This window comes from Neodiprion pinetum, chromosome 1 (genome assembly GCF_021155775.2).
Source record: "Neodiprion pinetum isolate iyNeoPine1 chromosome 1, iyNeoPine1.2, whole genome shotgun sequence".
NCBI classification, from domain to species: domain Eukaryota; kingdom Metazoa; phylum Arthropoda; class Insecta; order Hymenoptera; family Diprionidae; genus Neodiprion; species Neodiprion pinetum.
In genome coordinates this window covers 7,281,051-7,294,982 of record NC_060232.1, presented here as the reverse complement: position 1 = coordinate 7,294,982, position 13,932 = coordinate 7,281,051, and the positions used below count along the sequence as shown (strand labels likewise).

Sequence of the window (13,932 nt, the reverse complement as noted above, 5' to 3'; positions counted from 1 at the left end):
TTCGTCTTACTAGGATAATGTGACTGGGCAGCGGTGATTTTCACTAATCCACTCCAATTCAATTCCGCCGATTACAATCTCTGCGCATTTATTTCCTCTTCACTTATCTGCTGCACGTATCCAACGACGATAATCTCGCATTCGCCTTTGGGGTGAAAATGTTATAGTAAATAGGAAAAAAAAAAAAAAAAAACAACAACGAAAGAACGAATATGAAAATAAAATCGTTGTGAAATGTTTATGGAAGCACATCGCATGTGATTTCGGAGTAGCCAATTGTTTCTACTGCATAATTTGAATATTTGATATAATACCTGCGAAACAATTTTCTACTTTTCTCAATGCAGAGGTTGTTGGTTCGCTTGGTCAAATAAAGACTTTCGCCGTCTCAGGACGTTTTGTATTTATCTTTCGGTATTCCGGCCACAGTGCTGGAGAGAACGTCGAGGAGGCCTTTCTCACCCTTGAAAATCGCTCAACGTCCGAATTCCGGTCCCCTTGGAATTGCTAGAGCTGTATAAAGTTACGAAGACAAAAAGGATGGGCTGAAGTAGAGAAATAAGGACAACGAATGACGGTGGAGGTACGGTTTCATTCCTGCCACGCGGTGAGAGGAAGGCGCGCGATTACATGAATGTCAATTTTTCTTTATATCCACGACGATTTTTTCAATTCCAGCTTTGCTCGATGCGCGAGATCTGGCAAATTTTTATATCTCTCAATCTATCTTCTAACGGCCGCGCGAACTCCACGGTGAATCAGAGCTCAACGGTAATAAAAAACAAAATAAGAGATTAAACAAAAAATGGAGGAATACAAAAAAAAAAGAAGAAGAAGTAAATTTTAGCTGCTTGCTGCAGTAAATGCCATGGAAACGAAATTTAATCGACAAGATTGTTAGTTGTAAGGATTCTACCTAACCTTATATAACGAACGCGATGACAATTCATAAAACAAGACATTATAATGAAAAAGAAAGGATCTTCGTATTTTGTATCGAATTATTAAAGCAGATAAACGATATTTAACTATTAATCGTACCATAAAACGAGATAGCACCAATGACGCAATATGCCGCAGTACCTACGCTGGAAGCTGGAGAAACACAAAAATGGATGGTGCAACGCGCGATAAATAACGCTCATCTCTTAACGAATAAAACTCGAACAATAATTAATTACAAACGACAAACAGGCGATACGAGCACTCATTAGCAAAACGTGAACGGAACGGTAGAGAGAGAAAATAAGATCCGACGTTGTTCACACACCCAATTCAGAAAGTGGAGTGTACAACGTAGAAATAATGAAAAGGAGCTTGTCTCATCTTCAAAAATTGGAATTTGTATTTCGGGAAGTCGTGCGATAACGAAAGCTTACTTACGAAATAAGATAAACGGTTATCAGACACAAGAAAACAGATAAAGAGAAGATATCGCAATCAACGTAATATGCTGAAGCACAGAACAACCACGTGAAGTCGAAGCGGCATTTGAACAAGAAGTGGCGATGTTAGAAGCGTTCTTCCCCTTCCAGGTCCCGAACACAAGGATGCGAGATAGGAGGCGCTGTTGTTTGGACTTGTTGCGGAAACGGCCGTTAGGTGGCCCGGCAGGGCTTCGTGGCTCTCATCGTCGGTGATTTAAACGTGTCTCTGTCGAAAGTTGCAGGGCGACGGAAGGCCTAGCGAGTTGCCAGGTTGAGCGTCGTCGAAGTGGAAACAGTTGCGACGCATTGCCGGTGGACGGAGCTCGTTTTCAGCTCGCCGAAGAGAAAGTGGTAACCCTTGACAACAGATGGGGCGACACAGTGGCCATTCGGAGAAACGTTATCAAATCTTACCCGATAGCAGTAGGCACTCCAGGCAAGCCTTAGCTAACATGAGAAATTCGAAGTGTTTGCTCAAACCCACCACGCAGCTGGCTTGAGAATAATAAAAAATTGTCTCTAAAAGGGTGTGTTAATAATGCATGAATTGCTCGATAATAATATCTTTGCGAATATTACGTTTATTGCATGCATTGGTACAAGTGTTATTGAAAGGTCATTGAATTACGAGTGATGTTTAATTAGTCATTATAATCGAAGGCGTGTCGTGATTCGACGCATCTCATTTCTATGGCCATGAAGTTATTAATGAAACCTTTGAAACGGCTGCTCTGCAACCACCGCTACACGTCTGCATTCGGGAGGTGAAGAAAACGAAGTCGTTGCATGTGCGTTGATTAACGAATAACATCGCTGCCGTTGCACTCGAGGCGCGTGCGGTAACACGATGAATAAATCAAGCTTTGGCAAAGCCTCGAACATTAATCTCTCGGCTCGCTCGGCTTCTTAATTCTCTTTTTTTCTCCACCTTTTTCTTTCAACCCTCTCTCGTCGTCATAAATTGTGATACATTCGCGTGCTGGCTACGTCCGTGTATCGAGGAGGTCGTAGCGGCGATTTAGAGCTAGCCAACCGGGGAACATTGACGACCATGAAAATCCATTTCAGCCAAAGCACAGAAAGCGCCAGGGGAGTTTAAATTTATCAAGTAGCTCCGCAGACTGCGCGATGAACATCCAGACTAGACGTCTCGATTTTTTCGCCTATTTTTTACCCTCTATTACAATATCAATTTCAAAAAATTCCTATTGACAACGGACCAATGAATCTCTATGATCAACCGCATTGAGTAGAAACGAAATTCTGTAGTTAGTGTTCGCTACATTGATCTTTCTTTTAGTTTCCTTATTATTTGTTTTTTTTTCCCTTCTGTGTATACAAAAATAAATCACTTTATTCGGATGAATGATTACCCTGTCTATTCACCCGTGGCGTAAGCTTTATGCGAGAGAAGCCTTGAAATTATTATCTTGTTATCAAACGAGCGCGACGTGCACTGTCACGTCTAGATTTTGATCCCCGGCTCATCCGATGGTAACAGAAATTAAATTAGGCTTATCGATTACGGGAGACAATTTACTCCGGCGAACTTGACTGATAATACAAACGTGGGTGTGCAAGTTTTTGTAATCGTTGATAATAATAATTTATTCTCTGCGTTGGGTGTACGATATGTTATCTTTGTAACGTGAGACACATAATTATAAAAAGAATCGCTCGTCAGCTATACTCAAAAACCTGATTAGATAAATAACAGAGGACTCCGAAATACAACTTTTCATTACCCCCTTAAGTAATAATGCTTTTTTTGGGTATTTAGGTATATTGACAGTTTGTTTTTTTTTTGTTTGACAGAAACAACAACTATTCAGGGTAGATGAATATTTAAATATCAACACATCGTTAACACATATATTTGACGCAGAAATTAGAAGTCAATTCTAGAAAGAGAGAAAAAAATTCTCAAAAAATTTACGTGATAGAATTTTGTAAATATGTTTTTCATACATTTGTACCTAGTACCTACCGAAATTACTACTAAATGTTGCGCAGGAAATATCACCGCAAGCCTGTATAATCTGTTGAGTGATTTTGCAAATTTTTTCTTGCACTTAACTTCTGGCAGAAAATGTATATATTATTATAAAATGCGTGCATGCCTGTAGAAATGTGGATGATCCATTTCTAGATAAGATTTGCAAGCTCTCTTGAACCTAGCTTATCGTGGGATAATCGTAGAATCGCAAGCTGGTGTTCGTTCCAAGTCGAATACGATTCAAATTTCAACACCGATCGACGGTTGAGCTGGAAGATTAATTTCGCACGTCTCGTTAATCAGTCTCGCGAGCGATTCGTTAAGTGACGGGAGGCCGACTAATACCTTGGTGCTAAACTATCGGAGAGGCGAAAGTCATTTGGGAAATTTTGAGGCTAAACGACCCGTCGGCAAGAGTCTGCTGTCAGTCGGCTGGCCAGCGATTCAAAAACTCGAGGAATCACTGCTGTAAGAAACCGCAAATTAAAATTAACCCTAACGAGGGCTAACCGCTTGCTGTATAAATTTCGCTGGGTTTTGATCGCCGCGCGCGAAGGTCTGAGGAAGGATTTCGCTCTTCGCTCTCTTCTTCTTCTTCCCTTTCTTTTTCTTCTCCGTCTCTTTCCTTTTATTCGCGGATTACCAGCCGATTCGCGTGTAGAAATCCTCTATTCCAACACTGCCGGAGAAACGGAAATTTCGCACAAAGCTTTTATTTATGGGCTGCGTTTTTTTTTTTTTTGTTTTTTTACATCGCTTCTTTTACCAGCGAGAACAATCGTAGCATGAGAAAAACCTCGATCCATTCAATCACGCTATACCAGATTACGAACTTTTTCTTTTCAAGACTCTTACCGTATAAGGTAATATCTTCGATCAGATCTTTATTGACATTTGAACAAATCTACTTCCGTGCAGTGAATGTTACATATTCGAGGAATAAACAAAATCATGGTTTGATAAAAATTCGTAAATTATGTATTTTCAGAAGTAAATTATAATGTTAATTGACAATGTTTTTCACAATTCTTTGTGATTTCATGCAGCGATTATACGCTTTCTTCAAAAGTAGCAAAATTGCAAGAAATCACGAGTATCCTGACGTCCTGAGGATATAGTGTTTGAAAATGCAGAAACTGTAAACTACAAGTTCTTTCTCGATGCTAAGCGTGAAACGTGCTGTCTGCTTATTTAAAATCATTCAATTCTCATTAATCTAAGAATTTGCAGCAATCGAGGTTCGTTCCTTCCGCCGTTGACTCGTAGGGAAAAAACAAGCATCTGTCTCTACGAACAAGTCCAAGGCGGAATTGTTTATCAAGTCAAGCGTCAAGCCTGCTAAGTTATAAGGTCGTATTTAACGTTAAAGCAGCTCCCGCTGTCTAGTAGTGGCAACACTTTCCTGGCAGTTATCATCAACTGGATACGGGGACCCCTTATTATAGACTTGCCAAGCAACCTGCCTAGCGGCGGTAGTAGCAGCAACGGAAACTCCGAGGGGTACAATTTTCAGCCTTCTCTCAACCTAGACTTGACGTAAAGCGGCGCAGATGTTACGCGGGATGAAAGTTGGCCCGTGTCTATTACGTCTTAAACGCTTGAACGGGCGTTAACGACGCGTACGCACCCCTAAATGTGGCTACGTACTCTCACTTCGTTGTAAATATAAATCCAGAAAATTTTATACTTCGTCTCCTTTTACAAGGCTAGGCGTAAAATTTGGCGAATTATTTATGTACCTTACTCGCGGAAGAAGAAGGAAATTACGTTTGTTGGCTTCGCGAATTACTACGTGTCTAAGATATTCCTTTAAGTTGTGTCGATTTGTTCACATTGACAAAATTAAAAAGAAGTTTAGGTCAATTTGGGGCGCGAGCTTATTGATTTGAAAAATTTGTTCCTCGTCACTTTAATGTAGTTAGTTTATACGTATATCGGACTTCTTATATCCAACAAATGTATGTCGACGTGATTTTCCGGTCATTGATTTAAAATAATTCACGACAATGTTGTTGGGTCGAAGATGATTTTGAAACGTGAAGATTACGAAAAAATTGGCAGTCCAGTAACGACTACAAAATGAAAATGAGAGAGAGAGAGAGAGAGAAAAGTCATTATTCAAGGAGCCTGCGAGGCTGCTGCGGCTGTCGGTTACGTACAAACGACTCTGGTAATACACTGGTTCGATTCTGGGGCAATCCGAGGAATAATACCGGTTCGGGAAGCCATAAAGCGACGTGTAAATGTCCCACGGGATATCCGGGAAAATGGTGCAAGACCTTAGGCCGAAGGGTATAGCGGGATCCGAGGAAGGAGGAAGGAAGAAGAAGGAAACGGCATGACCGTCGGACGAGAGGATGTAACCGCGTGTAAGAGAATTTTTTCCCCTCCCTTGTTTTCCTGTTTCTCTTTCCGTTCTTTCTTATCCGGAGATTCATTCGCCAGTCCGGCAAATCGCCGAAAAACCGACGCGGCGTTCCAGCGACGCGATGCAATCGCTGTTATTTGTTCGCTCCTTGTTTTCCGCCCGTCCGAAAAACTTCCCTCGAAATCCTTCCCCCCAAATCACCGCTCACATTCACCCCTCCGAAACTGTTTATCGAGTTTCATGCAGATGCTTTTCAAAGCCTCTGTAACAATATTAGCCCGGAAATAGATTACGCGTCGGAATTCTTGTTTTCGGTTATACAAGCTTTTCTTGTCTACAGATTTATTTATTTATTTTTTTTTTGTTCTCGTCTCGCGTTTAGGGTTGGATCTCGATCTTTGCACGATGAAGAAAAAAAGACTCCGTCGTGTTTTTCTCGCGTTTAGGCTATAATACATTTTTCCATACATTATGTTACGTTGTGTACAAATACGCGTGTATAATACACATGCCTGTAGAGCTTGATAAAATAAGTGAAAAAATTGTGAGAGCAAAAAGTATCTCATTTTCTTTTTTTCCCCACCAGTCCTGACGAGAAATCGTAACAAAAAGTGTCGGGGTTCTTTTCGGTGGTTTGTCCGGTAGCTCTTACCTTTTCTTCGGCTCGCCTCAGCGGCTGCTTCTTCCGCTTATTCTTCTCCGTTTTTTTGTCTTCTTCTCCATCCCGGAATTTGCGGGTGATTTGACACTGGTCGAGTTCAATGTCCGGCTGAAGTATCAGCCCGCAAGTCTTGAGTGGTTCTTTCTTTCCTCACGGGTAGCGAGACGGACTTTTGTCTAGGTTGCGGTTGAAAAATCTCTTCCTATAAGTCAGAGAAGAAGAAAAATAGGAAAATTCGTTCTTTTTACCGTCGTCGAAGGAAACTGGATTCCCGTTACGTATATACGTATTAACGATAAATTGAACGACTTTGCCACATTTCGCTGCACGCGAGAAGCTGGAACTTTACTCATCAGTTTATTTCGAGAAACCTGGTGTTGTGCCATTTGTTAGGAAAATAAACAGAGAGGGATGCAAAGCGAAAGACAATAGCAGATATTTATCCGGTACATACCTGTAAGAGAATCAATGACGATAAGAGCCGGCAGTGTAGCAGATTATGTTAACCCATATCCCTGGGCACTGTTCAAGCATGGAGGAGACAAGCGGCGGAGGCCGCGTATTCGGCGAAAGCAATTTGCCGAAAGTTGTTTTACTCCCCGAGAAAAACTCGCGGGGATCGTCATTGGAAATCGTAAACGATGCGAAACAAGTTGCTCGGAGGAGTTTTCGTTACTTTGGAGGGCCGCAGTTTGTACCTACAATAATTCCTGCCGTTGGTACAACGCTGGGTGGATGTCTTCGCGTATACGTACCTTCGAACACGCGAGTCTTAACGTATGGATACAGACGTTGGTATACGACGGAGAATAATGTCTGGGTTGGAAGGATGCAGGCGTTTTTGCCCCGTGTGCGCAGATATACGTCGATCCATGTACGTTTCGGTTGCGTTTCTACGTGTCTGACTGTGTCTGTGGATTGAAAAGGGAAAATAAGGCATGGTGGATCGAGGCCATTTGCCGCAAGACGGGCATTCGTTTTCGGAAATCCTTTCCGTCTCGCGCTCACGTGGGCGGATCAAATGAATCACGAATGACACTTTTACGACGGGGCGATAAATAGTGATGATAATGTTGGGAGAGGCGTAATAACGCGAGTGTAAGGTAAAGATCGCGCACTGTCGTGATTTGATTGGCCGTCTGAGAAAGCTGCTTCCTGCGACTTTTAAATCAACCCACCACCCTCCCTCTGTCATCCAGTTCCACGAACTCTGGAATTCGACGTGAAATTGACACGGGGAAAGGATAGAATTTGATTAATCCGCTTTCGTCATTTTCGGATGAAAACTTTTTCATCATCCGGCAGCTTTTAGAATTCAAGCTCGATAGAAGCTACATTCTGTTCGGATATCCGTATACCGAATACCTGTATGAATTCATATTTTTTGGAGTGCGAGGGTGTTGCCAATATCCCCTGAGACTCTGTACGATCGCAATTTCGCAAATTGATAGATTCGCATTCGTGTGTATTGCGGAAGCCATGCTTCGGGTGTAAAAATTTTCGTACGCGTAAAAGCTGAATATAAACTTTATAACTGCGGATGATTTATTGATCGTGACAGTAAAATTTTTTTGGCGCCCGTACATTATTTATCGCGGTAGCGAGTTTTAAGTTTCTTGTTATTTTTCAATTTTATTTGGTTATTTTTTTTTTCAATACAACGACGCACCGGCAAAAAGTAACCCGAAAGCGTCAAAATATTATCATTTCTTGATAAATGTTGTTCGTTGAACACTCGAATACGAGTATTATTACAGAGGCTCCGGTCCCTTTGTTTCCATGTTTCTCCCTGTTGTTCCTAGTTGAAATATTTGAGACACACGCGGCGATGAGCGAAACCCAACCTTGCGATATCAGGCAGAGGTATTAACGTGAGAGAACAGGGGCGGTAATCAATCCTCTGATTAGCCGTATAAAAATTCATACACACAGGGACGTACGGAAGGCTGTATTCCGTATCTCGCTCTTTAAGTTTGTCCGCCTTCTTCAGGAACTCCCAGTATTCGTTGATGCGGGGTTTATTACTCCGACACAACAATTACCCAACATTCCTTTCTCTCTCTCTCTCTTCCAAGTCTAGGGGATGTTCCACTTGGACAACCACTTTAATTTTACGGTTAATTACTATGCAGTAATTTGGTGTTCTCAGAAGAAAAATAATTGGTCTTTCCGTTCCCATTTCGTTTTTCATTGTGCTCGAGGAGCGCATGGGATTTAAAAAGGTGGGTAATCAATACCTGCTCGAAAACCCGCAGTGGTATTATTCAAAAAAGAAAAATGCAATCATCCTCTTTCTCTCTATCCTTCTCCCTCTCTTTCCTTCGGTAGGTATGCAACGCATCTGAAATCATATAAATTTTTTCCTATCCCTTTCGTCTCATTTCGCCGGTACATCGGAGAGAGGACCTGGTGGGTCTCGTTGATACACATTACGAACGTTTCATACGTTTTTACTGAAAATCTCTCCACGTGTACATGGTTGTAACGACACGGGGAATGTTTTATGTAACTGCGAAAGTGAAACGGCGTGTTTTTTTTTTGTTTATCATATATTTTTTGCGTTCCGGAAACCACCGGGGGGGAGGAGCAGGTTCTCTCGGTTCTTTGCCGCTCGCGCAGGCCACGGGAGCTTAATTGATCCACGAGCGGCTGCTGAATGAACGGGTGAAAAATAAAATACCCGAGGTACCGCTATAGACAGAAATAAAAGCGTGATGGGTGCTAAAAATGTGCCAATTGTTGTTGCCGTGTTCCTGGAATAATAAACTCACACCTACCCATGTAATAAATAACTCGTGCTAAAAATCCATGTCTGTCAGATTCCGCTGTCTCGTGGATTCGCAAGCCGAGTGGCACCGCTCCTTCAATTTCCCCAGCTAGTTCTACGGATCATGGATTTTCACTGCTTAACCACCGTTTTTTTTTTCTTCTCATTCGTTACAGAGGCGCACAGGGCGTTGGAGCTGCTTGAGGATTATCATGCCAAGCTTACACGACCCCAGGACAAACAACTGAGACTAGCGATCGAGCGCGTCATAAGAATCTTCAAGAGTCGACTCTTCCAGGCGTTACTTGGTGAGTTGAAAATTACTCGTTTCGTTACCCGATCACCGTCTGTAGCGATGAATTTTACACCGCATTCGAAAGAGCGAGCACGTTGAAAACGTCATCGTTTTCTCAGCCGCGATAATAATAGTCTCACCAGGAAATTGGATGTCGCTTTTTTTTTTTATTGCAGAGCGATCGTTTCGACTGCTTAACGCATTGCCGTCGTTACCCTGATCTAGGTTACGCCCAACAATTTTTCTCAACGATCTTATTTACATAGAAATAACTCCTACAACATATCGCAATCGGGATTGTACAATACGATTCGAGCGACAACGCCTATTCTTTCTGTGGATATTACACGAGAGGGATGCGAATCTCTCATATTCGCGAAGAATTGGATTGTAGGTTTCATTCCCCAGGTTGATGTGGTGAATTAGGTATTATAATATTTCGTCATTTGTATTCGAGATAATGTTATTGATCCTATACGTTCCTTTTGTCAACGGTATCTTTCGACTTTTGTAAACCCATGAAGAGCGTTACTTTGTACGGTGTATACGTATGACGAGGCGAGTAATCTTCCTTGGAAGAAAGGACGAGAGGGCAGGCAGGCAGGATCTCGTTACGTGAACCTTTTATCCAATTTTAGCTTGTTCTACGTCTACTCGCGGTTCGGTACCAGCTTACCTGCCTTTCTAGCTGAGGAGAAAACGAGATATACACCGATAAAAGAATGTCAAAAATCTTCCCTCGGCGACGCGGAGTTTCCCTCCCGATTTTCTATTTTGTAATAGTATATGCTCGTCATTTATTTTTCCTCGCGGCAATTCTCATATACGTATACTCCAAAATCCCGTTATCTTCATTCTTCCTTCTATATATCTTCGTTCGTATTTCAGAGCCGAGCGTGATATCGTTCTCCCGCGTTCCTCCGTTTTTCTCGCTAAATGAATCTAATCAAGTAATAACCGACGGCTGAAGAAACTGCGCGTGCAAATCCATCATTCGTTGGGAGTTGCGGTATCTTTTTTTTTCAAATATTTTTCTTCCTTTCTTCTTCCAAAAATTCCTTACTCCGCAACTATACGTGTCGGATCATGTGTATATTATGCATCGGAAAACTTCCTTTGAACCGTCGACGAGAAAGGAAAAGAAAGAAAGAGTGAGAGAAAGAAAGTTCTAACGGATGCTGGAGAGGGTCGCGAGGTATCAGAAAAGACACTTGCTTTGGTCAGAGGGTATCGGATGTCGTTTCCCTAATTTTCCACCGCGGGTACCATTGTCGATTCTCCCTTTCAAGTTCTCCCCTCTCATTTCTTTCTTCTTTCGTTCTTATTCATTCGTCTGGCAGTCTTCCCCGATAACCATCAATGAGAAGTGTGGCGCACCCCTCGGTACTCGATAAAAAAAAATTTTTTTCTAACTCTTAGCCCTCCCTTAAATACATTTCAGGTATTCGTAACATATTTCCGTTTTCGTTTCGGTTGTGTATCGCAGTAACCACCAGTATCAGCTTTAGCGTTCCTCTCAGCCATCCATCCGTTTCCCCTTTTCGTTCTCTTTCCATCTCCTTTCGATAAATTGATTTTCGGCCGCTTTGTCACCGCTACTGAAAGGGAAAACGTAGAGAGTGGATGTTTTTTAAAAAATTTTTTTTTTTTTCCAACAAGAATACAAAAACAGAAAGTAAAGGAAAGGATAGGAAATTTAATAAATTTTCCTCGAAATTGGAAACGGTAACGACTTTCACCCGATAATTAACCCCGTTTTGATACCCGGCTCTTTGCTGTTCGTGCTCCGTAACGATTCGGTTACGAGGCGGCTCGTCCAACGTGCCCCGTAATGGCAATTAAGAATTGCGCTTTCGAAATTGAACGTAAATTTTAACGGCTTTGTTCACGCATACTTCGCATCATCCAAGCCCGTCTCGATGCGATAGAGGTCAAATGGGGTGGGCGTCAAACGCGGTTCATTTCATCTCGTTCCAACATAATGGAGAAGATAATACTCCGTGACATTGATTGCTCGGTGTTTTCGCTCATATCCTCTTCGTCGACGCGCTGTTTAAAGGAGGGAAAGATCGGCGCATGGCATTAGAAACAGCAGAGTCGAGGAGGGCTGGCGGATCTTTTGATCTTTGACTTTGATCCGAGTACACTCGACGAACCCTTTTTTCATCCTCACCTTTCACCTTCGCAATTCATCTTACGTAAAGCTAGCCTTCGAACAATCCATCCGATGGGTATCCATTTTCTCATAAACTGATCGAGCCGAAGATCGATTGATAATAAGCGATCGCCTGCTCGGACTGTGTACCATTATTTTCAGAACCTTATCGAATTGGGTCAGTTCCAAAGGTCTCAATCTTTGTACCGTGCGGCTTGAACCCCGTTGGATCAATTCATCGCAGATCTTGAACCAACCCCACAGTTACGTGAAACATTAACGATTTTTTTTGTAGTAAGCCAATTTTCCCGTCAATCCGTATGCGTCGTACTCGTTTTACGGGGTAGATCGTGTACAGATTTCGATAAAGCTAAGTTGTTTATTTGGCTACTTTAGGGTTCGCACATACGTTCCACTAATCCCAATGCACGAAATGACTAGGGCTGAAAGAAATTAATATTGCGGGAGTTTAATGGGTGCTTGTATAATTAATTCATTGTAAATTATATGGAGAATACGGTAATAAGTCGTAGAGGAAAAAGGGAAGAATAGTGAATTTATATGTTGGGCAATGTTGGCCGAATGAAAGATGATCTGAAAGATGAAAATATGGATGGGAGGAAGGATGCAAGGGACTGGCTCGTTGAAGTTTGACATTGGATGATAATAGATCTGAGGTCTGAAGGACCTAACAACTGAAACTATTTTTTGTCCAAGGGAGATTCTCTTCCGTTTGGTAGATCCCGTTATATACAAATAGCTATAAAGACGATCTTTCAAGTAGGCATGAGAGCCGTCGCTGTAGTCCGTCGTAGGTCCTGCTTTCGAGCCCGGATCAATCTTCAATTATCCTTTGCTGAGAGGATATAAAAAAACACTCCGAGTCGATTTTTTTCCGACCCCTCGAAACCTGACCAGCCAGCTATATCGGGAATAAGATCTATCAGGACGAGACTTTGATGGAAGGTGTAATACAGAGTCGAAGGGAAGATATTCGGAGCCCGAGAAACCAAGGGCGAGAGACGATGGAAGGAAGAGGGGGGGTGGGGGGAAGATAGTGTAGCCACTTAGCCACGCCATTTGCCGCTTGGTCGCGCTAAACTGATATAAATTGGCACATCACACCCGCACCATTCAAAATTCAGAGCTCAGGATTAGGCCTCGTCTTCGTCTTCGTCGTTCGTCGTTCGTCGTTCGTCGACCGTTGGATTCCCCCAAGTGAAACGATCTTTCCGACAAATTAATTCCCAACTTTGACCTGTCGTTGAGTCGGCGTGAATGAACATCCCTTCCGCCTTTGCCGTTACACACACACGCGTAATAAATTAACACTGTTTTGCAGTATCTTCAAGCCGTTAAGCTTTCGGACAAGCTCCTACGGCAGGGTATTGTTTGCGATGTAACACGCGCGTGGTTTTCTCCTGATTTTACTGTTGCCGCTACCGTGTGTTTCGGCTGAACGATGCAGCACTGTAACACGAACATCCCGAGTTCGTCGGTATAATGCCAACAACTCCTAACAGCCCCCGCCGGGAACTGAACTGCTACAATTACGAACCAGTTACCGAAGGCCTCCTTGCCAATTTCCATCTTCCTCGTAACACCCTCGTCGTCGCAGGCGAATTCATTAGCGGGCTATCGGTGTCAACAATCGCGACGTGCATGCACATCTAATCTGTAATACCACGATGTATCGATCACGCTCAAGGTATACGATCGTAGCTTGCAGCTTGCAGCTTTCAGGCGTGCCGCAATCGCCTGCTGCCCTTGTATCTCTCGATATCTCAAAGTACCTACCGTTGCTAAAATTATGCCGATACTCGTCATTCGTACAGCGTTTTTATTTTTTTCTTTTTAACGGGTATCGTTCGATGAAGGGAGAACATGATTTAATTACGAAATTATTAAAACTTTTATCATTATATCAAACGAATGTTTATAAATTGTATCGTGAGATTTTCATATCTGTAGTTGTGTATCTTTACCTATACGTATATACATGTAAATCAAAACACGTTCGATAGATATTGTCGAAATATTTCACCTCCGTCACTCGCGTATGTTACGGATGCATGCTCTTCCGCTCTGCTTGATTCAGATCGCCCAGCTGACAAATATTTATATGCCACCAGTTATCTCGATTCGCTTGAAAACTTGCACGCATGAAATTATTGACCTACGTTATGTAATTATATATTAGGGTGTTGCACGAAAAAACAATCTGCGAATTTCTATCGTGGCTAATCGTAAAACGCTCATCTTT

General features: G+C 42.3%; 1 protein-coding gene across 4 annotated transcripts in view; it reads left to right on the top strand.

Annotated features, from left to right (window-relative positions):
• dlg1 (discs large 1) overlaps nt 1-13,932 on the top strand; it is a 390,478-nt gene that overhangs the window by 92,362 nt on the left and 284,184 nt on the right. For 3 of the 4 annotated variants that reach the window (XM_069135126.1, XM_069135124.1, XM_046616247.2), the window contains exon 2: nt 9,396-9,527. The exons of the other annotated variant lie outside the window; for it this stretch is intronic. In XM_069135126.1, coding sequence (XP_068991227.1) covers nt 9,396-9,527 — 132 coding nt within the window. The remainder of the gene's footprint in view (nt 1-9,395; nt 9,528-13,932) is intronic. 4 annotated transcript variants of the gene reach the window in all.